The 26,643-nt window shown below is 37.3% G+C and overlaps 2 protein-coding genes across 3 annotated transcripts in view; both read left to right on the top strand.

Moving 5' to 3' along the window:
• Nucleotides 1–12,634, top strand: part of rras2 (RAS related 2) — a 34,032-nt gene extending 21,398 nt beyond the window's left edge. The window contains exons 2-6 of the mRNA XM_005805571.2: nt 6,636–6,723; nt 6,889–6,991; nt 8,908–9,016; nt 9,683–9,801; nt 11,789–12,634. Coding sequence (XP_005805628.1) covers nt 6,636–6,723; nt 6,889–6,991; nt 8,908–9,016; nt 9,683–9,801; nt 11,789–11,876 — 507 coding nt within the window. The 3' untranslated portion in view covers nt 11,877–12,634. The remainder of the gene's footprint in view (nt 1–6,635; nt 6,724–6,888; nt 6,992–8,907; nt 9,017–9,682; nt 9,802–11,788) is intronic.
• A 4,562-nt stretch (nt 12,635–17,196) lies between these two features.
• Nucleotides 17,197–26,643, top strand: part of tub (tubby bipartite transcription factor) — a 68,366-nt gene continuing 58,919 nt past the window's right edge. Inside the window, exon 1 of one of the 2 annotated variants that reach the window (XM_023332198.1) lies at nt 17,197–17,388. In XM_023332198.1, coding sequence (XP_023187966.1) covers nt 17,333–17,388 — 56 coding nt within the window. In that variant the 5' untranslated portion in view covers nt 17,197–17,332. The remainder of the gene's footprint in view (nt 17,389–26,643) is intronic. The other variant, XM_023332197.1, reaches the window with a different exon arrangement.

Genomic DNA, 26,643 nt, shown 5'->3' with positions numbered 1-26,643 from the left:
ATTGCTAGTTCTCTTTTATTTTTCTTGTGGTGTCTAATGACTGTCTGAAGGAATCACAGTGAGATGCTGATCGGCCAATCATTCGTGTCCATGTGCAGACCACTCTAAATTATACTTTAGTGATTCTTGGAAAAAAAATCTTCTTTTTTTCTGTTTGGTATGTTGTTTTTGTTTTTTAATTAACCAATAATGGCTTGTTTTGAAGAATTTCTTAATTAGCAACATAAGATGATTTATATTATAGAAATTAGTTAGGCTATCTACATACATTCAGACAAGATTTGTGAGAATAATATTTTGAGGTCATTGAAACAATATTTTGAAGATTCGGGACAGTATGAGTATAAGATAGAAAGTTGTTGGCTACATCTTAGAGGTGCATTAATTGTATATTTAAGAGCATTGAGGAAAACTGTTAAAGTCGACAAGCTGCTATGTTCACCAGTAAAAAAAATACTAAAATATGTAAATTAGTAAGCAGAAAGAAAGCTGTGAAGAAGTCGGGAAGTGTTTAGATTTATTTTAATCTGCAGATACTCGTAGATACACTTTGCTCTATAACTGATGCATTTTAATACATCCTTCTTATTTAGCCTTTAAATATCAATTAAATATGATTATTTATAAGTGAAGTTTTCTGAGTTTTCATGCAGCATTTGAACATGTGTAACTCGCAACTGTGTCCACGGCCACTTATTTTAGCTGAGTATTCCTGCTAATTACGAAAGCCTCGTGGGCAGACTCCACTGTCTACCATAGGGGTGTGTTTCAGTTGTGTCTGTGATAAATCTGAGATTTAGACTTCTTTGAAGGTAAGGTTGTTATTGGGTTAAGGTCAAAGCGCTGGTTTTAACTAAGTGGGATAACTGACAGGGATGGAAAACGATCTATATTTTGTGCTAGTGAAGCTGTTTGTGCAGGGAGGAAGTGGGTGCACACGAGTGCAAGCGTGATGTCGATTACACGCCTACATATGTCACTCATTCTTGCTTTCCTCATGGCTGGCAAGCAGAAGTTTTATTTAGTTACAATAACTGGTTTTGTGAAACCTGATCTCCCAATCCTGATATTTGATTTGAGTTTAATCAACCTATACACAAACACAATGGTTTGATGCCAATTTTGGTTGTTAAGCTGCTAAAGCATTCTCTAAATCTTGCTAATCTTTAAATGAGTTATTGTTTAGAAAATCTTTTATTTGAACCATTGTTAAATAAATGTGCTAATGACATCTTGCATTTAGTTTTTACGTTTTTTTTATATAGATGAAAGAAAACTACCATAAACTGTAATACAACTTTGTAATCCCCCTTCATTCAATTGACATTTAATAAATCCAGCATAAAAGAGTAACAACCTTTTTATAAAAAAGAAAATAGACTTGTAGAAATATATGTGTGCTCTTCTATTGGTATTTTATGAACAGTAGAAGATGAGAAATATATTTAAAATAACAAAGTATCTAGTGTAATGATTACAAAAAAGACTAACAACTAAGTGATCCATAGGCTATGTATTTAGGACAAAATTGGGAGTATGTGATATAAAAGTACCATGTTCTGATTTCTGCTGGTGGGTGGGGTCGGAGAACATGTCATCTGTGACATCATGTGCTACCCGAGGGCTCAGCCGGACCAGCAGTCGGCTCCAGAGGTGGAGTTTCCTTCCTGCAAAGCAGACCGGGACCCAAGTGTAGCCTGACCCACCTTCCCACTGACATCTAAACTGTAACATGGTTTGCTGCAACTATTTTTTCCCCCCCAACTCTTATTTTTTGTGTGCCCTTGTTGCTTTTTTGTTCATGCTCATACATTTGTGATTGTACTAAGGTGATTGATTGTACTTTACCTTGATTTTGCTGCTGCTAGCAAGAGGAGAAATCTCAAAGATAATAATTATGGATTTACAAAAGCACATACAATCCTGTTCATCCTTGCTCTGGGCTGGTTCGAGCCTAATTATTCAGTTACAGTGAAACAAACAGTGGTTTGTTTCACTGTTGGCAGTGTTTCAAGTAGATGTGTTTAACTGTGATTGCTTCCTCAGTTTGAATGACAGTTAAATGTATCTATGTATTTATTGTTGGTTGATTGTTCCTTTTTCCTCAACAAGAGGGAATTTGGTTCTGTGAATTTTTAATCTCATCACACTGTCCAGTGTATTCCTGAAAATGTGTTGATAAATCTGTCTGCTTCACTGGCATATGCATGTGATACATTCTTACAGATTACTAAGAGAACTCTAATGTCATCTGGTTCAGTTGCAAGTACTGTATGTGAAACAGAAAAAAAAAAACTTTTTCAGTTGTGTTTTTATTAGATCTAGATGCTCCACCAGAAGAATGAACTTAAGTAGGCGTTGGTCTTTATCAGATTTTCATTGATAACATCAAGTAAAAGTGTCATGATGACACAGTATTATGGTATTACCACAAAAAAAAAGCAGTTTAACTGCTGTTAGTTAAAGCCAACAAAGCAATAGCTATTTCAACTGCTGCAACAGCAAATAATTACAACTTTAAAATAGTTCTAGAACATCCTCCTTATTTATTTCATTTTGTCATACTTTTTGTCAACTAAGTTGGCTGGGACTGAAATGGAAACACAAATTTAGTTATTTGCACATCACTTCATTCAGTATCAACATTTTGTTTTCTTTCTGTTTGAACATGTCGATGTCTAAAACTTGCTTCTTTTTTTATACCAGGTTAGATTTGTAGCCAAATGAGACTTTATAGGTCAAATTACTGGATTTGATTCAAACTGGCATTTCTCACTCAGTTATTGGTAGTCTTCTCGAGTCATGTTTGCCTCTCCAAGCCCATCGCTGCCCAGCTGAAACCCAGCCAGGCTGGACTCCGGCCCTCGATATCACTAGCGCCAATGCAGGCAGCGATGCAGAAACGGTGTCATCTATTAGGAGAAAAGAAACAATCGCTTTGGTTAGAGCAGGAAGCTGCAGCTAAGCTACCCAAACACAAAGAGGTGTGGGGAAGGGAGGACTGAGGAGGCCAGAGAAATGTTCAGCTCCACCCAGGGAGAAAAATATGATCAAGAGGTTAACAGAAGACCATAAGAGGTCAGACACTAATATTACAGGTAGCAGAGTTGTATAGATAATGATATATGTGAATGTGTGGGGAAAAAAATTTCGTGGATTTTTTTTTTCTTTTTGTCTCTGACCTGTCAGCTCCGAAGGCACGGTAGCAGTGCAGTACAGTGCATTTAAGGATGCAAAGTAATACTGCTGAATTATTGAACAGCAATGAATGGATGTGAGGCAGGCAAACGTATTTACAGGCAGCAGAGACGCCAGGAGAATGTGATGAAGAGAATCTCTGCACCTCATGCAACAACATGAGCAAATAGTGGGGGAGAAGGAAACAATATGTAGTTGTTGTTAGCAACTACAAATAAATAAAAACAACCCAGTAATTAAATTATAATTTAACTAAGATATTAATACACCTGTAATTATTGTGAAACTTCCTCAATTTAGTTAATTTACATAAGCTAAAGAGTTGTGATTTAAAATGTTGCACTAATAGCTTTTATTTCTCTGACTTGATTTCAAATTTGCAATCAACATTGAGGTCAACACAAACTCTTCTTGAAGCAAATAACAGTGTTAGAAGAGTTCGCAAATATTAGCGCTCACTGGTTCTCTTATGTCACTCAGAATATTTAAAGTCTTTCGTGTTTAATGTTAGCTCAGTGAACCATTATGTGCCGTTAGGCTTCAAGAAAGAAACCACCACTTTCTTAATTTGCTGCGTGCTGAAGACCACAAACTAATACAGTGATGGCTAAAAATATTTAGTCAACAAAGTATTCAAAATCAATCTATTTCTATAAATGAACAGTGTGAGGTTAGAAGAATCCTAAAAATGCATTTGGTATTAAATATCTGTGATATGTGGAGCACAGTAGTGGTAGTATTATGCTTTGGCTGTCCTTCGCTGCGAGGTCTGCATCAGAACATCTGGTCATTTATTGCCTCAACAAATTCAAATGGGCAGGCATGCAGGGACATCTGTCTGAGAACGAAATCTCCACAGAAAGTAGGTCATACAGTGAGACAACCACAACGTTCGCTATAATGGGGGTTTAAAATGGAGTCATTGTACAAGACGTCTCAGGCGGGGAGAATTGTTTTGGAAGGACTCGTAATTACCAGTGTAAACTTGCCAACAGCTTAGAGCTGAAGTTGTTCTGCACCAGCTCTTTCAAGTTCAATTGCATTTGATATCTAATATTATAACTTATGCCTTCTCCTCCTGCCACACCAAAAATTCACCTAAATGGAATCTCTGACAACATGAAGTAGACTAGACGATCTCAAAAAGTAGATGCATCAAGCTCTGACGTAAAGAAATTCAAGAACACATCAGAAACAAATTCATTCTCAAGTCTTTGGACTTAAGTTAAGCACAACTGGAGCAAATTATCGACAAATGGGGAGAAAACAGGTGAACCTTCTGATGAAGTTTACCTAGTAACTCACTCCTCATTAGCATGTACAGCTCTGAATTAAAAAAAAAACTGAAGGTTTTTGAAACGCCCTATTCAAAGTGACTTAAATCTGATTGATTTAAGTGGCACGTCCTTAAGCAGGTTGTTCAGGGTTGAAAACTCTCCAACAGTACCGCAGAGAGGAGTGGGCCACAATTCAGACTCGCTGCTAGTTACTGCAAAATCACTTATTTGGTTTGGGGAGCGATTACGTTTTCGCATAATGCCACGTTGCTGTGGATAGCCATTTAAATAAGCATTTAAGAACTGTATTTTATATTAGCTCATCTTATCTTTGTCTCAAGTTAAAATGAGTTCGATCTGAAACATTTGTCTGAGAAAATTCTAATAGCAGAGATATTCAAGGAGGTAAACTTTGACACTATATTTTCTATGAAAATATAAAGTTGATTTACTGCTAAATTTAGGCATGTTGCTTTTTTTTCCCTGTTTCAATTTGCCTCACCCATTTTCAGGATCATCAAAGATTTGTTGCCCTGCAAACACAGGGCAGGCTGTTTCTTGTCTCCTCGGCTTCTGAATAACACCAAATAAGCATGCTGCTGCCTCTGTTGTAAAACATCACACAGTTTCTATACACAGACAACTGGAGTGTGACTGGGGAAAGTTTAATTTGACTCCTCTTTGGACCCAAGTGTGAATTGTGCCTGGATTTCTTTTTACGTTGCACTGATTGCTCCCCGTGTCTTCGGGTGTTGGTTTGACATTCCCTGAGCACTCCCTTCAGCTGTCACCACTTAACAAGTCCCCGAGGGGAGCGAGAACAACAAAACATGGGAAAAATGTAAAAAATGCATGACTCCTCCTTCTTCTTCATGTCCTCGTCCCTGCTGTCCGGCCCCACCCTTTCAGCTGAGGTTACTACAAGACCAGATACTGGCCCCAAATTGGAAGAATCAGGCAGGCTGTGTGGCTCTTGAAGCTCGGCAAACCATTTTGTAAATGTGTTATTTGCTTAAAACCAGCCTGTGGTGGGGGGGAAAAGGCAGAGCATGTGGTTGTTGTGTAGCAGAATATTTAGTTCACATTTTTTTTTCTGCAGGTGGCTGCAGACAGTATGTTTGCCTTCTGCCTGGAGAGATCCAGGAAAGGTAGAGGTCAGTGAGGCTGTCTGTGCTGTTTTAACCCAAAACACAAGCATAGAGTGGCTGTTTATTCCCACGTCTGCCCATTCTGAAGCCATCCATGCAGACATCCATGTGGATAGTCATTCTAAGCTGCATTAGTTGAAATAACAAAATTATGTCTGCTTGGAGCAGAAGAATAAAAGCTCAGAACAAAGATCTACTGATCTGATAACTATAACTGTATGCTGGTGGGAACAAACCCAGTGGACTCCTCAGAAATCAGACGTTTAGGTTCCAAAAGTATATAACTATAGAGAAGGTCAGTTGAAACATGGTGAAATTACATCAGAATATGATCAGAAAATGTATTTAGTTAAGTGATCCAGTTCTCAAAAAGCAAATCTCTGATGCTACACAGATTCATTACGCACAGATTAAATTAGGTAATAAAGCCCTACAGCTAATGACAACCCATGATTCAGTTTCTCCATATCTTTATTACATTTGAGTATCATTCAGATCGCTGACTTGACTATTGTAAAGCAGTGATTGATATCATCTGCGATATCGGCCAGTTTCTGATCAATGCTTCAGAAGCTGGTTGTTCAGTGTGCTGTATAGGAGCATGTTATTGGAAAGTTGATAGGAAGAAAAAAGTGAGGTAGAGATAAAGGTGCACAATCAACATGGATAACTGGAGGCTTAGGAGGATTGTAAATATTTAAGGATTTTGGGGGAAAGTCACCAGTGTGGGCTGTGACTCACAAATTACTGATGCAGTAATTTCTGCAAAAAGAGTTCTGTATTGAATATTTGTTTTTATTGGACCTATGCAAAATTTTTGAGAAAATTATTTTTTTTTATTAGCTGTAAACAAAAGCCATAAAAAATGAACCGGAATAAATCAAAATCAATAATATCGATTTGCTGAAAAAACTAAACAATCTGATGTTGTAATTTGAGAATCGTCTGCGATGTAAACTGCATTTAAATAATCATGTGTTCTGTTTTGTCCTCTCTTCTCTCTCTCACGCAGTCATACTTTGTCACTGACTATGATCCTACGATCGAAGACTCTTACACCAAGCAGTGCGTGATTGATGAAAGGCCGGCCAGGCTGGACAGTAAGTGCAGCACAAACACAGCCAGAGTAAATGCAAAGACGCACATTCGACCATTTGCTTGTTTCTGTTTTGTTTTACCTCTTCTAATGAGGCGCTGGTTCTGAGCGGTTTGTTTCTGCTGCAAGTTATTCTGCTAATGTGTGTGCACGTGTTGCTGCTGTGCAGTCCTCGACACGGCTGGACAGGAAGAGTTCGGAGCCATGAGAGAACAATACATGAGGACAGGGGAGGGCTTCCTGCTCGTCTTCTCAGTCACTGACAGAGGAAGGTAGGTGACAGTTTTCACTTTGAGCAAGCACACGCACAATCTTATTGGTGTTTTTTTTTCTTCTTCTTCTTTTTGTAAGGCTCTGTGAGCTTTTCACAGCTGCACACTCTTTCCACTACAAGAACCATAAATTTGACATTGACACCAACTTTTGCTGCTCGTGCTTCCGGACCTCGCTGTTGTTCTTGTTGTCATTTGCTTTTGTTCTCAACACTTCCTGCCCTCGTCCTGCTCTCGTTTAATTCTCCTACACACTTACCTTAGATTTCTATTAAAAGCCTGCCTACTGCTTAAACAATAGCATTTGTGCATATGTATGGAAACAAATTCAGGTACAGGGAAAGACTCGGGAGTCAGTTTGCACATTCATGAAGTTGTGAAAAAACCTTAGAATCAATTATTTTAAAAATGTAAAAATTTTACTTGAATATATTTACTTGAAGGGAGAGTCGCATCAGAATTTCTTATTTTATTTTTACCAAATCAAATCAAGTCAAATTTTATCTGTATTAAATATACCCCAGAAAGACAGGAAGTCAGAGAATCCTTATTAAGTTGTAGAAATGCTTAATTTACATGGATTAAGATGTTTTTAGGGGTACCAATAAATGTACCATGTGTGATTTTGTTAAAAATAAATATTTCTTAATGTTGCGATTTTCTGTCCCTGTAAATAATTATATTCAAATTAAATCTTGTAGTTCTCCAGATATGTCTATTGGATCTGACTCCACTTCAATAAAAGTATAAACATACATTTTGGGTTTTTACATGTCTATTGTACCAGGGGTCCTAATAAATTTGGCCGGCACTGTATGTACTCAAAACATGTATGGATGTATATACTGACAACACTGTCAGGCACAAACAGTCCCCTTAAAAGCCTCATGCGGTTGTTGCTAAACTTTGTTTCAGGCGCCTTCATTTTAAGCTGCTTTGAAATCAGGTCGCCGAAGATACAAAACGCATCATGTTGAAACTGTCATTCTCACCCCTTGCCTGGTTTGGCAACAGCAGGTGGGTTTGAAACGAAAGCACAACTTATTCCACCTGCTGCTTTGTTGCACATGTGACAGCTGTGACACCGATGTGTATGTTTACGCTGCCACCGCACGAGCTCGGGCAGCATTAATGAGGCGAAAGGAGGAAGCAGGCTGTCGTCAGCTGCAAAACGTACATGGCCAAACTGTTTTCAGGTGAATCCTTCATGCACGACATGCTCTGTTTGAGGGCTTTAATTACTGTCGAGACTAGATCAGGTAAAAAAATAAAATAAAAAGTTTCTACTTGTTCAGGATTTGGGTTTAAATTTTTTTTTTTATTTCTTTCTTTTATTTTCTTGCTCCCCATCCCTTGTGTCATGTCTCTGCACAGCAGCACAGTAAAGCTGCATTCCCTTGTTCCCACCCTAAACCCCCTGCCAATGTTTATGTTGTAAACAGTCTTTCCTTCCTCCATTTATATTAGTCAAGTCTTACCAGATTTACTATGTGCTCAACACGACTGGAATGCCGTCTCAGCTTTGTGGTTACATTCTGCCTCTTTGCTCTTCTTTTTTTTTTCCCTCCCAGACTGACATTTTTATTTGCTGTAAAGTTGAAAGCCCGCCATCACATGCCATCTGTATTATAGTGGGGCAACAGTCGGGTCAGGCAGAGGGAGGCAGAGCCTTGGATAAAAATAGTTTACGCTGCTGTAATAGTCAGGCAGACTTCTTTTCCCCTCTAGACTGGCATGTTTAACCCTGCACAGATAACCTCACACTCATGTTCAACTGTTTTGTTCGAGCGTGTACATGTGTGTACACGCTCGTGGGTCAGGATGCTTCTTCTTTTCTTTTTTTACTGTTGCATTGTTAGGAGATGAATGTATGCCTTTACACACATATGTAACAGACCTTGTCATCTGATTTACAGCTTTGAAGAAATCTACAAATTCCAAAGACAGATTCTGCGAGTCAAAGACAGAGATGAGTTCCCCATGATCCTCGTAGGCAACAAGGCAGATCTGGAGCTGCAGAGACAAGTAAGTCCAACAGGTTGGAGAGATCTGAACCCACCTAGGGATGAAACTCGCACGTGCTTTTATCATCCGAAGAGATGTGGCTTGAGGGATTCGGATTTGCAGGCTTTCAAGCACAAGTGTTGCAGCTGCAAGCTTGTTTTAGAGATGCAACAGGATGTTGAGAGATTTTGTTGACACGCTGGTGTCAGGAAGGGAGGACTGATGAAGAAGGGAGTGTGATGAAATGATGAATCTTCTCCCTGTTGGTATTCAGCCAATCATCATTTCTTCTGGTGAATCCACACCACCCCCTATTGGTTAAAAAGAGCATCGCTGCCAGACTTTCATCCATTTCTAAATACTGGAACTGCACCAATCACTGCTGCCATCTAATAACCCGGGTCCCATTTATATACATATATAATGCACATCTGTAATAAAAACCTTACATAAATATCTGTTTTTTGGACATTAAAATATAAAGGTGGCTCTAAAGAATGCTCACGTACATGTTAGTCAGGTTAATAGTTTAACAATTGGCAAAACTAACTAAAATCCGCTTTTTATTAACATTTGTAGATGTTTTGTTGAACTATTTACTTGTCTAAGGAGTCTGTAATATTTATTTTGAGGATTTTTGGACTGTTTTCTTGAAGATTCAATTTTCTGTTCTACCTCTCACCCCAGGTAACCCAGGAAGAGGGCCAGCAGCTGGCCAGACAGTTAAAAGTCACATATATGGAGGCTTCAGCTAAAATTCGTATGAACGTAGACCAGGCTTTTCACGAGCTGGTTAGGGTAATCAGGTAAGTTGACCCTTCTTCTTCCAGTACTATTGATGCAGAGGTCTGTGAAGGTTTAGTTCACTGTCCTCTAGTGGTCAGTCAAATTTACAGGGCTCTCCAAGCTTATTTATACCCTTTGTAAAGGCCTACATAAAGGATGAAAATTCATCTTCGACTGTAAAATCTAAGAAAAATCCTATTTTTCATTTATACTTCATCTCAGGCACCTTATGACCTCCATGGTGGAGAGTCTTTGAAGCTTTTTGAGGAACCAGGAAATATTTAATAAAAACCAGCAGATCTGTTTTTTTATCAGCTCTTTCAGCTGAATAATTGTGTAAAGCAAGTGACCAAAACTTGGTCACAACATCAACCAAATCCTGATATTTATCCAACTAGACGGCCTCTGGGTGCCCACACCTGATGCATATTTTAAATGCTGAGTCTTCTAGGCACTGGTGGGTACATTGTGAGAGATAAAAGTGGTCCAAATTATGATGATGATGATGATAAATTACAACGAATATTATCATTCATTACAATTTTCAGCAACAGTATTGCAATCAAGTCATTTCCTGGTATTGTGCAGCTCTAGTTAATTGCATAACTTTGTGCCTTTTTATGTTATTACCCTGATTACAGCCGACAGAAAACTGGCTGATTTAAGCTGGCTGTAATTAGTAGCTGTATTTTTAGCAAATTTTCCAACACCACTGATTACATGTCAGCAGCAAAGGTGTTACAGCCAGACTCCTTGTGACAAACGCATTCTTCTTGTGGATTTTTTATTTTTTTGATGCTACTTGCCCAGTGGAAAGTATTGAGCTCTTTTACAATAGGGCTGTATCTTGCTCCTATGAGAGCACACAGGGTCCTCTGGGGTCTTCATGACTTTAACAGAGGGTGTGTAGGAGGCTCTCTGTGGATCACTGCGTACCGAATCATCTGACATGTTTTGTCCAGTGATTAGATTCATTTTACGTGTGCATGAAATATGTCTTTCTGGTGACATCTGGAACACAGTCTTCTAACATGAGACAAGATCTGATAGTAGAAAAACTTACAGTGGCTGTAATGCCCAACATAGCTTTAATATGAGAGGCAGCTAAACTTAAATTTGGGTCAGATGACTGATTACAGTTTCAGAACTGGATTGTAAGCATTGTTTTTCAGCTGGTCTGACCTCCTTAGAGGTCACTCTGAAGCTGGGAGTGCAAAGGCAAATCAAATGTTAGGAATATTGAAGTAAACAAAAACACAGCCCAATTTTAAAATCAATTAGACCAACTTTGATGATGATGATGATTCAGTTGGGCTTCTTGGTTCAGGATCTGGGTTTCTCTGAATTGGTCTTCTCTGTTGTCGTCTTCCGTCTTGCATACAATGATGTCATTGGGTATGAGCCACAGAGAAGTGTTTGCAGTGTTTCAGGAGCTGCTTGGAAATATATTCTAGTAATTTTAGTTTGATGAGATTTCAGTAACGATGAAGCTGTCTGGGAGTAGTGTTTAACTTGAGGTCCTAGAAAGGAAACGAGCACATTCAGCTCAAAACTCACTGAGGTTTAACTCAAACGGCATTATGTGACTGGTATCGATGTATATACTGCTTAATGTAAGATTTTGATGAAGCCCTCTTGCACAGTCTTGGTCAGAGTGTGATTATAGTTGCATCAAGTTCAGATTTCTTCAACATTTGTGATGCTACAAGTGTAAGAAAGTTTCACGTTCTGTAACCTCTGCGTAAAAGCAATAGCCTTCTTGCATGACACAATCAAAACGCATTAACTCAGATTGACACAGTTATAACTTATTTGCTTGAGTTAAGTTAAATACTAATGTTAAGTTTAGTCACCATGTTATTCTTTGTTATTTATGCTTAGTTGGTTACACATTTTTAAGATGATCTCAAACATTCTTCAGTGAGTGAAGCATCAATGCCATTTCATCTTCTAAATGAAACAATCCAAAAGTTCTCAGTCCAGTTTTCACCTTTTTTTTCCTAACAGGAAATTCCAAGAACAAGAATGTCCACCGTCGCCGGAGCCTACGAGAAAAGAGAAAGACAAAACCGGCTGTCATTGTGTGATCGTCTGAGTCTGCCTTATCACTGTTAACTCATGCAGCTAATCAACCTCCCCCTGCCCCCCACTCTGCCTGACATTACATCCTAAGTGGATGAGTGACCGCTGCCTTCTCCATGTGCATGACTTCAGACAGCCTTTTCTGGGTTAACTTGGACCAGGAACTGCTGTTTCCAGGACATCGCTATGGGATAACTGACAATGCCAAATTTTTAACACCACTCTACCTTCAGCTGCGATCTAATCCACACGAGAGAGTACCAACACTAAACATTGCCTTCTTAAATCAGCCTGACAAATTAAATGTTTTGTACTCTGAAGGACTCCTCTTGCCTTGTAGTGACATTTGTAATTGCTACCGAGTTTGAATGAAATCTATATCCAGAATGTTAATGACAATTCTTTAGTTTCCAGGGTCTGACCAGAGCAGAGAGATTCTCTTACGAAGCTTTGTGTATGTTGTGCCATATCCACCTTTACTCCCCATGTGCTAATCTGCTACTGTACATATGTGACATTTGTTGTGGTTTTCAAAGTGTATTTCTAATGATCTATTAAATCACCACAGTGCAGTGTGTGAGGTTGAGTTTGGTTTTACATATAAGAAACTGAATATATATGTATATAAATGTAATTCCTAGACATCCTTTAATGATATATTGAGACATATTTCTGGCATTCTGCAGTGGATAACTTTCCCCTTTTTATGCTTTCAGTTCAATTGCCAAATATGGATTGTCTGCTGTATTAGAATCCCCCCCCCCCCCCCCCCCCCCCAAGTCTTATAGATTGAATGATTGTAATCATATTCTTGACATACACAACGCGTCATGTTCGCCTCAGTTTTCCTACCAAAAGGTGTAACCTCATTCGGTAAACTTGAAAATCTTCGAAGGTGATTATGAACATCTGGCTTCAACTCTGTTAAAACCAGACATTTCCACACCTGCATAAAAAGATACATAACAATTTTGTCTCAGTGTCTGACATTATAGAAATTAAGTCTATTTTAGATTTAGGATTACCAAAGTTATTTCTGTTTGCTAAATACCATAATTATGGAACTTCAAAAAATTCTTCTGTCTTTAAATTGAGAAGTTTGCACAGTTTAGTGTTAGTGTTTAGATGGAATTGCCTTTTAAACTTGATGATTTGGATGAGAATCTTTGACATTTTTGCATTTTGCATTTTACACAACTGGAGTAACTGTGTCAGGTTTATAGACCACGTTAGTTGCACCAACCTTTTCAACTTTGCACACAACCTTTCTACTAAGAACTTTGCAGTGGGTACTCTGGTTATTGAGTTTGTTTGGCCTTTTCTCAGAAATGTAATGATGATCTTTATAGAGAAAAACCTACATTTTTGTCTAATCGGACTACACAGTCTCAAAAAACTAAGGTCTTGCATATTCAAATTTTTTATTTTTTTTTGTAATAGCTTCTTCCTTGAGGGCAGCCTTTCAACTCATTTTTGGTACAATTTTCTTTCAACCAGCATCTTTTGTCAGATCATTTTTCTGTTTCTTTTCTGTTTGATACACATTTTCTTCATCAAAGCTAATTTATCTAAGGGAAACGGAAAATGTCTCCTTCCTGAGCAAGATAGTGGTTGAACAATCCCTTGGTGTTTATACTTGCATAGGATTTTTTTAACCATATAATGAGACCTTCAGGCATCTGAATATTGTATCCAAGGATGAACCAAATTTTGTGGAGCTCTACAATTTCATCCTAATGTGGATAATTTCTTTAAAAATTTATAAGGTGTCACAAGGAGAGAACTTGCCTCTATTTAATCAAAATGTTGTGCATTGATGTGTTAGAAGCTTACAAAGCTATGACGTCAAGCTGGACCTTCTCATTCAAAAGGTAATATGTGCATATCAAAGCTTCTGAATTTAAAGAAAGTGATACATTATTTAATTATTCTGTCATTTAGGAGGCAGAATGATTAATTAAAATGACAAGATTTTGACTATAATACCAGACACTGAGAGGAAAAAATGGTAAGTCTTTTTGTACACTGTATGTCTGGTTTCAACTATCAGCAGCAAACTGTGTAGCCTCAAACTGGGATGGTTTCAGACAAAAGTGAAACTGTGTGCTCTGTACTTAACTTTTCGCTGGTAAATCAATGTAAAAATCGGCATGTTGTAAACCAAGAAAGGCTTTCAGAGCTCTGCTCAGCTCATCATTCCAATCATTCTCATCAGTTCTGATTGCGCTCACATTGCTGTTGCACCTCTAACACCATGGCGATGTATTTGCTTGTGCCCTCGAGACAGTTTGTTACTTTGATTTTTGTCCCAGTTTGGTTTGCTGGTTGTAAAACCAGGACAAGCCGAGGCTTCGAGGTGCATTTCGTAGGACCGGCCGTCTGCAGCAGGATCTGGAATCACTGAAGACACGCAACAGCGATCCGCCTTCTCCTTTCCGCTGCTGTTCGGGCGCTCAGACGAAGTGCTGCTGTTTGTTTCACATACCTTCATCTTGTATTATAACAAGAAAATCAGATGATGGGATTAATGAACTTGATTAAATATTTCTACTCTACTTTTATACATTATTTTCTTATCAAACCGGTTGATGAGTATTTTTATATGTTTATAAGTAAATACATGTTCACAGCTCAGGCTGTGTCTATATGTAAAGAAGAATATCTAACTCCCTTGGTTATTTTTAACGTGAAAATGATTGCTGGCCCAAATCTGAACAATTGGATGTTTCACCTAAATGTAACCAAGGTTGGGTTTTTTTTTTTGCATTTTGGGTCACAAAATAAGTATATATTTATCTTGAGGTGTTCACCACCACTTCTGATTGTGAAATGTCAGGTTAAATTTGGAGGTCATAGAAATGATTGTTTAGATCATACAACCTTCTGGCATTAAGATTTAAATGCCCACATCTCATCTTGTCGCTATTCTTAAGTGTGCATTTGCATCATTCTGTTTGATTTCACTTTCACATTGGTGTCTTTTGCCCTGTGTCTAGCTTCTGTTGCAAAAATAAAATCTGTTATTGAGCCAGAAAAGGTAGAAAATTGTTTCTAGAGCCGATTGTGATTCCGTAAACCATATATGAGCTCTTATTGTTCAGAAAACATTAAGCTTGAATCTGGAAGCAATCTCATTTTATGTTTTTGCAATTACTCTATTTGCAACACATCTACTTTATCTTTGCTTTTTTTTTTTTTTTACCCCAAAACAGTCCGTTTTATTTCATATCTTGTGAGGTACAATAACACGTTTCTGAGGTTTTGCACAAATACCAGTTTATTTAAAAAGAAATGTATTTAATACAGTAGTGCAATAGATTAGTTTACTGCACACAAAGATTGCAAGCCACAAAACGTAGTTGCTGATGTAGCTTCCTCTTCATAGAATGCATTATCCAAACATAATCATGGAAAGTTGAGTGAAAGAAAAAAAGTATAGTAGGGAAAGGCCCAAGAAATACAGCCTTGAGAAGATTTTGAAGCAAAGTCTATTGAACAGTTTGATGGAGGTTTATGCAGTGTGGACTGTGGCTGCAGTCAGTCCTTAAAAAGCCTTTTCACATAGATATATCCAGAACATGGGCTGCTGCTAAGCATTAAGCTACTCTTTAACCAGACACAATGTCAGTAGCAACTTTCCTAGGCTTAAGATGAAAAAAAGACCTATTTGTAGATGAATGTGTGTTTTGAATTTCATTTTTGAATCAAGTGTCTGAGTCTGGAGAAAGATTGCAGAGACCAAACATAAGTTCACTAAGTTAATTTTCCACAGTGAAGTAGGATTTTAGGAACTGTGTCTTCTGCTGGTTTAGGTTCAATGTATTTATATAACTCTAATCTAAAATTCTGATTTTCCAAGAAATGCAATAGAAGACTTTAAGTACCTACTATAGTCATCAAAATAAACAGAAATAGAAACGTCAAATATATTACTCTGTACCTAATGCATCCATGTAGCATATTAGTTACACTGTTAAGTTTAATTACTGAATACATTTTCTTTGTTATTTTTCATTGAGACACACCTTGTCTACAACCTTTTCAACATTTCTGCCTTTTCAGGTTGTTCCATCAAAAAAACTAGAATATATGGCGATATTGAAAGCATCATTAAGGATTCTCCAAAGTAATAATCCACATAGCCAAACACACTTCTAAAGCTATGGTAACTCGTTTAAAGTAAAACAAATAACCTACGAAAGGACATTTAATGTCTCCATTTGGAGGGTTTATAGAGAAGCAGACGGCTGTCAGACCACACACAGAGATGAAAACAACTATTAGGCAATATTGTGCCTAATAGTTGGCATAATATGCCAACTACAGTATATTATAATAATATTATTATATTATATAATATATTATATAATATGCTAACATCCAACTGGTCTACTGGATGTTTATTGGCATAGTTTATGTTCAAAAGTTTAGATTAAAGGAATGCACTCCTTTTTTAATTCATTAATATAGCCTATTTATGATTTTATGCTTTGATTATTTTAGAGTGTAAATGATAGTTTTAATGAGAACAAACCTAAACGTTTCCAATGTTCATATATATATATATATAAATTAAATTTGTTGAGGAAAGTATTTATTCTATTTACAAAGATAGGTTTATTGTACATAAAATTCATTTATTTCAAGTTATTAAAATCCTCAAACTTTTACTTGTTAGTCACATAACTTTTGTTAATTTGATACAGAGGGCTCCAGCATCACTCAAAGAGGCTTCTCTGACAGATTGCCCTTTTATAAAAAAAAATCTTTCTCACTTGGAGATGAAGGAGTACGACCTGGAGTAATTTACCTTACAAATGTAAATATTTTCACCACATTTTTGCTGGCTTAATATTACAATTAGCTGCTTTTGAAGTATTCACTTCTATTGCATCTAATATTTTAATTGTTAAGTAGTTTACCAATTACAAATTTAGCTTTGTATTTCCCAATTAGGACTGCACAGTGGCGCAGTAGGTAGCACTGTTGCCTCACAGCAAAAAGGTCCTGGGTTTGATTCAAGCCTGGGGTCTTTCTGCATGGAGTTATATCGATTAAATATCAATAATAAAACAATTAAGTATTTTTATTTCACTTAATGTGATTTCATTTTAACTGTGCAGTTAATTTTTTGGAAAAGTAAATATCTGAAACAGCCTTTCAACTTGCCTTTAAAGTGACCCCCACTTGGTATAGGACGACCCACTGTGGGGTCCCGACCCCAACATTAGGAACCACCTGTTTATTCAGCTCCATCAGTCTGTCTGTTTCAGGTTTCCGACACGTTCAGCTGCGCTCCCCTCTCTGTGGTGGTATAGTCCACAGAAGAAGGTCTAGCTGCGCTCAGCCTCCCTGCCATTCACTTACAGGCGCTTCCAGATATACACCGACCCTCCACGGCTTGAAGGCTTTGATTTTATTTACCGTCTCATCGTCCGCTCCGACCGCTCCACGTCCCCGCGGGCTGTAATGGAGGGAGTCAGCAGCAACAGGAGCATGTCTTACAGTAGATGGAGTTATGACAGGTAAGCGGCATCTTTTATTATTGGTTTGGGCTGTCTACGCTTTTAAAGCCGTTGTCAGGTCTGGTGCGTTTCGCTTTCATGGTCCAGGAAGGCCGACTCTTCTTCTTCTTCTTCTTCTTTTTTTTTTTTTTTTAAAGATGAAGCTACATTTCTTAGTGGGAATTCCTCCCCCTAGTATTTACTAGTGGGCTGGGAAATGGGAGGTTTCAGCATCACATCGTATCGCTGGTAAATGAAAGGCTCAGGGTCTGCATGTGTGTTATTTGAGAACTGACAGATCTCCATTCCCAACCTACAAAATCTATCTATCTATCTATCTATCTATCTATCTATCTATCTATCTATCTATCTATCTATCTATCTATCTATCTATCTATCTATCTATCTATCTATCTATCTATCTATCTATCTATCTATCTATCTATCTATCTATCTATCTATCTATCTATCTATCTATCTATCTATCTATCTATCTATTAGAAAGTTCTCAGAACATCTACAGACGTTAATAATACTTGATTTGTCAATAATATAAAATTTTACTGCTTATGATAAATTAAATGGGAATTTAAAAGCAATGTTCATTTTGTATGCATAGTGTCAGCCAAACCTTGGCAGTCAGCCAGTTGATTGTGTCTGTGACTTCAGCTTCTCGACTAGGGAAGGCTACACATTCAAGTGAAGGTTGATTGCTCTGAGTTCACTCAGCGGCTAATGGCACATTTCTTTAAACATTTTTTTAAAGAAGGGAACGCTCCTCGCCTTTCATTGACTTAGGCAGGAGTCCCGATTGATGGATGCTGTAAAATGTAGCTGCAGTTCCATTGATTATTAGAGCAGAAGATTTTACCTTGGCAATGTTAAATATACTTTGGCTTAGTCAGTCTAATTGATATTCTGACTATATTCTTGGGCATCACAAAGAGTTTTGCCTGAGCCACTGTCTTTCAGATATTTGTTGATCAATTTCCACATTATTGATGTTTAATGTTTTGTTTTACTCACATCCAGGAAACTGATTTTACAATATCACCTTTTTTATTCAGTAAACTAAAACTATCAAGATAAAATCCAAATGTCTGCCCCTCTGCCTGAGATAACTTGAGTGGGCTGTTTCTTCTGACAATTTATCAGTCTGTGACACTGGTCACAAGTTTGCCCTACTCTTTCTTCAATGTAACCCCACAGCAACTCAATGAGGTCAGGATTTGGGGATTGACTCAATATCAGGACTTTTCATGTCTTAATTCTTGGCTTGTCCTTTGTGGATTTTCTGGTAAAAAAAATCATTGCAATGTTGCACGGTCCAGGTCTGCTTTCGCTGTACTTTATTTTATTAAAAAAAAAAATATATATATATTTTTAAATTAAAAATAAAGTACAACTTTATTTTTTATAAAGTTGTACCTGCCCGGAACCTGCTCAGCGGAAAATCATCATGCACAAGATCCGGCCTCACATTGCCACTTTGCACAAGTACACATACGGGAAGCACATTCTGGCTAAACTAGAAAAGTACTAGAAAAGTATTTTATTAAAATAGAGTACAGCTTTATTTTAGAAAGCAGGCAGATTGTCTAATTTTCTCAACCGCTCTCTGACAAAATAAAAATAATTGTAAAATTCATAGTATTTGGAGTTATGACAGGTAAGCGGCATCTTTTATTATTGGTTTGGGCTTATAAACCAATAATGAATTGGGCCCAACTGGCCAGGATCCGCTGTAGCAAAGCATCCCCAAACCATGACACTTCCAGATCTAAGCTTCACAGTTGGTATGAGGTTCTTCTTAAGGAATGTTTTTTTTATCATTTATTTTCAATTATTTTTATTATTTTTAAATTTAAGTTAAGATTCATCTTTTCAAAGGACTATATTCCTAAAGCCTTCATCTTTGAGAGAAAATGTTTCCATGGAAAAGTAAACTTTGTTTTGCAGTGTTTTTTTTTTTTTTTGATTGAGAAGTACTTTTATATTAACAGCAGCAGAAGTCAGCTTGTAGGTCTGATGATTTTAGGCTTTTTACAGACTTATTTTGATATTTTCCTGCCTGCTTTCTGTGTGAACTTGCTTGGACTGCCTTACATGAGCATGCTCACAGCTGATTTAAATGTCCTCCACTTAAAGACTTTCTTAGGTTGATTTCAAATTCATCTTTAAGCCCTACTGTGAATATTACTGTGCCTTGCTGCTGGATTTTGTAGTCTTTGTGTTTCATGTTGAAGCCTTTTCTTCTGCCAGCAGCATGTACAAATACACTGTGTCCTGGCACCTACTCAGCAAACACTGTATCCCAGAGATGAAGGTCAAGGTGGCCTGACAAAATGCAGTTCAGAGCCTTCAGGTCTTTACATTTTAATTCTTTTAAACAAAAATAGAGATTAGCTCGAAATTATTGTCTAGGCTTTGTTTTCAACTTTAAACACATGTTAATTACGTTAGGAAAGACAAGAACTGGAGGTTAGGCCTTTTATACCTTTATTTTGGTATTTAAGAAACAGATGGATGAACATGGTGTAGCCCTAAATCTGCAGTGTGTAATTTGTATAAAAAATAGTTTTTTACATATTTGTTGAAACTGTCACTGTCATGATAGTACTGTAGGAGATGGATTAACTATAAAAAAAAATCAAGCTCCTCTGCCTTCCTCCACTAGAGACAACCAAAAAGAGTCAGGAGGAGGGCCTTAGTTCTCATCACCCCCCAACACCCAGGCTAGTTAGCATGGCCTACGATGATGGCAGAACGGTAAATTGTTTCTCCGCCATTAGCGCACTGAGCAACGCTAGGACGCTCCCTCTGGCTCTGATTGGTTGTTTTTGACTGGGAGTGGTTCATTTCTTCAGACAACAATAGTAGCACACGGAGAAGATGGAGAAGCTTGATCTTTTCACTGGTTATCTGTTTCATCCATCCGTCCGTTCGTCCTTCCATCCATCCATCCATCCATCCATCCATCCATCCATCCATCCATCCATCCACTCAGAATCAAAAACAGACTATTTTTTTCCAGTGTCCTAACATTTTTGTGTAAATAGCCATTGGACATTGTGTGGGAGGGCCATTAGTCAGTGTTTGCTTTTTTTTTCCAATTTATTTATTTATTTTCTCACTGTTAGACCCGTGTTTTCTTTGTAACATTTTCTTTATTTGTGCGTCTTCCAGATAAATATTTTGTTGTTCTGCAGGTGCTTGAACTTGATTTTGATCCGATGCAGAACTTTGAATTAGTTGAAAGATCAATAAAATGCTTATCAAACATGAACCCACTGTCCATCTGGTCCACTGTGGAGGCTGTTTCTGAATATGAGTCACAGAAAATGATGGTGTAATAAAACTTTGTAGAGCTGTTTGAAACAAAGTGGTTCACCAAGAAGTACACTCAAACTGAAAAAAAGAAAAATATCCCAAAAAAGCGCAATGTTTAATTCTTCACTTGTTCACTCCATTGTGGACTCTAAGGCAGTGGTTTCCGAACCTGGTCCTTAAGTAGTCCTGTTCTGCTGGTTTTTAGGTATTTCCTTGCTTTAGAGCACCTGACTTAAACGAATGAGTGATTAACAGGCTTCTGTAGCATTTGGTGGCTGCAGAGGAGGTCATGCAGTCATTTGAATCAGGTGTGCTGGAACAGAGTCATATCTAAACCATAGCTTTATGACCATCTATGATCTTCTGCTTATTTTATGCTGGGATATTTGCTGGGATATTTTGTGGGATGTTGTATTTCAGCATAAACAAGTACAGCATAAATCAGGCATACACACTCTGCATCTCTTTAATAGACTTGGCTGGACTCTTACTTTCCCTGATGCCCATGCCTGCCAAAGGAACTATTTCATGGTGGCACATAGGTTATAGTTGCCAAAAGTAGTCCTTCAGCAACACTAAAGAATATGTTGTTGAATGATTATCTGCCTAGGTAAAAATATATCAACATCAAACAATAAAATATGTTTTTTCTTACGTTTGGAGCAATACAAAATTTTAATTGGCACTTCAAGAAGTTCCCGTGGAAACTAGTTGTGCTAGAGTGCTACTGTCAACTTGTACATAAACTAAAATTGGACTATCATTTTTATTTGATTGCTTCTCTGTTAAATGTTTACTTTCAAGGCTGGTAGGACAATATAGACTTTTTCTGCTGTATTTTTAAACTGTTGATTTAAGGCACCATATGATTAGTGTAAGTGGAGAACATGTAGCACTGGATCCCACCACTTCCTTCACCCTCAAGCATATGCTAACTTTTTTTTATAACCACCTAAAGCAAACATTTTGCTGTGTGGAAATCTTCAGAGAGTGATTTAGACTAAAAATGTGAGTAAAATATTAATTGGTCATATTTATTCCATACAACTTTAATAAATAAACACTGATAAATTCCCTGCCATTCGTAGCCTGGTAAAAACCAGCCCCTTATTCTACACTTTGCTTTTGTACAGGGGGTATGGGCTCTCAATTATTGAGAAACGATTGTTCTCAGGAGACATGGACTGTGTTGAGGTTTGAAATTCTACCCAGTTGTTAACGTTTGTCCTTGTCGTAATGCGCCAGTTTGGCGCTATGAATCTTATCTAGACGTTGCCTGCACTGTAAGCAACCATCCTCCACTAACGAGAGAAATTCTCAGCCGAATGAGGCGGCTGTTAATTTTAATTTGATATTTGGAAGCGTGGTCAACACAGACTGAATGACTTCATTGACTTTGTTCACTTCATCCGTTGCCATTGCTAAAATTACAGGCAATTATAAAACAGCACAGAAAATTAATGTCAATATTTACAACTTCACCTTGTGTTCACTGATTGGCCTGGTTGGAACTCTACCAGAGGGATCCAAGTCAGCGGGATAAAGCCCAGATTGAACTGTGAAGCAAGATTAGAATTGAGCGAAATTGCGTAGAAAGGCAATGGCTGGGCTATGTCATTCCCATATGAAGAGAAATATTTGGTCAAAGCTTTGTATTTTACCTTAGACTCTTTCTAATATATTTTATCCTCAGACTTGTTTGTTTACTACATTTGATGAAAACTGCTTTGCTTTAGTGCAGTGCGTATGCTAGCGGGTTTGTACTGTGGTTGCTACAGCCTGGCCCAGAAAAGTAGTTAAAGTAACAGCTAATGTCCAGACGGGGTGAGTGTGAGAGTGTTCACTCTGCCTGCAGTGGAATCTGTTCCATGAGTCTGTTAGATATTGGAAAATTTGACTCCATGAGATGGTGGACAAACATACCCTTGCATAGTTTTTGTTACTGGATATATAGATTTGACTCACAAGCAACAGAACGTTCAGTCAACACAACAGAAATAAATATTTTCATCCTGTTTCTGAGCATGTAGAGATATTTTGTTCACCTTCTTACATGAATCTAGTGAATATGTCTGTTGGTATTAACAGTATAGTTGTTATGGTATGTTAATGTAATGTTTCACTGGTGCTAACAGCTTATCTTTATTAAAAGAGGTTAAAATTAATTGCCTTTCTTTCCTGATAAAGGAATCTTTGCAGCATCGTTCTTCAATCCTTTAATTCTGCAGATCAACAAGTCCCCAGTGAAACTGCATTTATTGTTCAGTCCATTGCTTAGTCACCCTCCACTTCTAATAATCAGACAGTGCCAAAAGATTTTATTTTTCTCCCTTCTGCAGTACACTGAAATATTTTAGATGCGAATATCAACCAGGCCATTAGAAAGCTCTCAAGCATCCCTAAGTAACACTGTTTTTTTTTTCTGGTTCTTAAGAGTCAGAGATGATGATTCCTGCACTGTAAAAGTGTGCTGTTGAAGGATGTGGAGGTGTTTGATTTGTGGGCTTTTGGGATTTATTCCTACCTTCTACTGCATAAAACAGATACCAGTGGGTTTTTTTTTTCTAATTTCAATGCATTGCTTTAATTTCTAGCTGTTTATGCAAGAATACAAGTTTCTGAACATTTACTGAAAATAGTCCTGTGCTAGTGAGATTCAGCAGGTTTATCTTTTTACCTCAAATGTAAAAAATGTGCTTTTAAACTAGGTGTAATGGAAAACCTCAAATACGTATATATACGTAAATTTCCTTCTAAAACTAATCATTGTCAAGCTAACTTTTTTAAACAATTGTTCTATATTTAAACTTGAAAAGGCAGTGTCAACCAAAAAAAAAAGGATTGCCTCCGTTCATAAATCACAATCACTGTTAAGTGGTATTACTGCATTTTCAGCCCTGCCACTTTGATGCTGTTAGTTTCCAACAGAAAAGGTTGTTGGTTCTCTTTCACATCAAAGTGGATTAGTTCCGAGTTGCCCTTTGAGCAGCAGGTGTGCTTTTAGAGCAGGAATCTGGGGAGACATGGTAATCCAGCTGTGTTCGGAAACATGGCTGATCTGAGAAAGAAACAACACGAACACAGAAAACAATAGACATAATAAAAAAATTGTAATATTGGTTTAAATTTGAAGTACAAATTCTTGGATCGGCAGGACATCTAGTGATAAAATGTAAATTTGATGGATATACAGTACAGTGGAATGATGTTTAACCAGTAGTTGTATTATATTTCTTTTCCAGACAAGGTTTTTCAGTTATTCTCAGTATTTTTTTTATTTACTTAATTATATGTCTTTCTCATTGTCTAAATTATAGGTTTACAATTATTGGTTTGTCCCTTTTTCCTTAACGTGGAATCAGAAATAGACAATAAAGGAAGGTTTTCTTGCTAAGCTGCTCCCATCAGCTAGATTAGGCAAGTGTTCAGGCATATCCATATCCATATATCACATTTTATTCCTGTGCAGGATGTAGCCTACACTTGGCTACAGGCCGAACGACCGCTGGAAATAGACAGCATATCGAGTGACCCTCCACATTTACCCTCCGACATTCTGCAAACTGCAGGATGTACCGTAATCTAAAAGCAAATTAATTTAAACACATCTTTATTCACTACTGTTGATTGTTGCACAGTGGTAGGGACTGTGATTGACAGAGGCAGGCAGTTTAAGTAACTGCAGCATTTATCCCATTATAGGTGAACACAAAATTCTTATGCAATTTCTTTCACAGTCATCTTTAAAACACTTAGTGTATACCGATAGTATCCATCCATCCATAATTTATATCCACTTATCCTTGCAGGTAACGGGGTGGGGGGTGTCTTTATCTACTGGTTATTCTGGACAGGTCAACAAAACAGAGAAGTACATGCAATATGAAATGTTTACACCCGCCAACATAGTTTTATCCTCTCTTAGGGGAGACCTTTAATTAATTTTCAGGGTCAACCATTATATTCCTCTTTAATAAAATCTTTACTCTGTTTAGGAATATTTGCTGATAAAATCTTAAATTAAGTAAATTAAATATACATCTACTCTTTTCTTCAGTTAACTATCCACAGGATAGGCAGACTGAACAGTTCTCTGCATGTCTTATTTCCATCTCCCAGCATTAAACAGACATATTATTAAGTGTTTTCTAGACAAATAGTGTTGTTTTTATAGCACAATCAAGAAACTGTTGCCTTCAGTTATTATAAAAATGCTGCATATATCCAAAATGACAAAGAAATTTGACTTTGCAATTTGATGACTTGAAATTGGCCTCTGTCTCTTTAAGAAGCTCCAATTCTTTCAATTAAATTGCTCCTCCTTTTACAAATAGTTCTTAGGAGTGTCGGACTGTGAAGTCATTTGAATGATGAGCTTAGCAGACTCGCCTGGCATTATGGAGCAGGAGGTTCAAAGTGGTTCTTTGGGTAAACATTGAACTATTTATTTACTTGTTTATTCATTTCCTTTATTTAACCAGGTAAAACACCAATGAGATCCAGATCTCATTTTCAAGAGGGACCTGGGCAGAACTCTGCAACACAACAACCTGGTACACAAAAGTAAAACAAATTAAAACATATGCACAAGTTTAAAACAAATTACAAAATAGCTTAAAAGCAATGGCACTGATTAATAGGATCAAGTTGCATATTTTTAGTAATAATTTAGGCACCCCCTAATGACTGCCACAAGAGATTTAAGGATTCCTCAAACATTCTTGAAAGAATCAAAGTAACATTCCAGCTATGTCATTATGAGGAAATGACATGATGATTAAAATCTCAAAGTTGATTTTACATACGTTTTAGAGCAAGAGCCTTAGATTAATGTCCGAAGTCAGCATGGTAAACAAACTGAGAGGGGAAGTTTAGGCTTATATAGAACCTCACAGAGCTGAACTGTGCCTCTGTTACTTGCACACACACACAGACTTATCAAAGAATGTCTCAATGAACTCTCCAAAGCTCAACCCCTAAAAATCCATTATATCCATTAAAAATGTCTTCTTTAATCACTGGGTCAGAATAAAAACGATTGTGCTGTGGATTTCTGTGGAAATGTGCATGTTTTTTTTTTTTTTAGAAAAGGCTTAGATATAAAAAATACATTATTTCCACTCCCTTTTGCTGTTCTTTTATGAAGCTCCTTCCCTGCATAAACCTTTGTACTTCTGGTGGACATGTGTGTGATCTGCCTCTAGAGCTGTTGCTATGGTGAGGCAATGTGGCATAAATTGTGAAGTGATACTACATTTTTGCAAAAAGCATGTAGAAAAACAATAGCCCTGCAAACTTTGCTTTTCCCCCTCTACCAGTCATGATGGTGTGAATCTGATAAAACATTAAGACCATGATGGACTGATGTGACGTGTTTGTGAGGTGATCCTTCAAGCATTTATGTCTTACATGATCTTACAGTGTGATACTTGTTACTTTGAAGGTTTTTTGATATTTAACAAGTATCAGTTCTTTATGATTTCTCAAAAAGCAGTGTGTCACATCTGCCATCCATTGCACCATTTCTTTTGGCTGGATTTATGTAAAATTTTGAAGTATTCAGGATGAACTTCTTCCCTACTGCATAGAGCTAAAAAATGCATACAAATTGTCTTCTATTTGAACTAGAAAACAATATTTTGATCTCCTGTATAAGTCTAGGATTCACTCAGAGGAAGGTTTTAAGCCTTATCATTAATGGGATGCCCACATGCATGATTGTTTGTACATCAATGGACACCTCCAGGACACATGTTACTCTGATGGCACACACACACACACACACATTTAAAAAGCAAATAATGAACATGATGAAAGCCTGTTAATGGGATTTTCAGTGCCACAATTGAACAAAGCAGTGGAGCTTTAACTTCTTGTGTTATTAGAACCACAGTACTCCTATTATACTGTCCTATTATGCTGTTCTCTCTAAAATTAAAGAGATCT

Source organism: Xiphophorus maculatus, chromosome 4 (genome assembly GCF_002775205.1).
Source record: "Xiphophorus maculatus strain JP 163 A chromosome 4, X_maculatus-5.0-male, whole genome shotgun sequence".
Lineage (NCBI taxonomy): Eukaryota > Metazoa > Chordata > Actinopteri > Cyprinodontiformes > Poeciliidae > Xiphophorus > Xiphophorus maculatus.
This window is presented reverse-complemented; position numbering and strand designations above follow the sequence as displayed.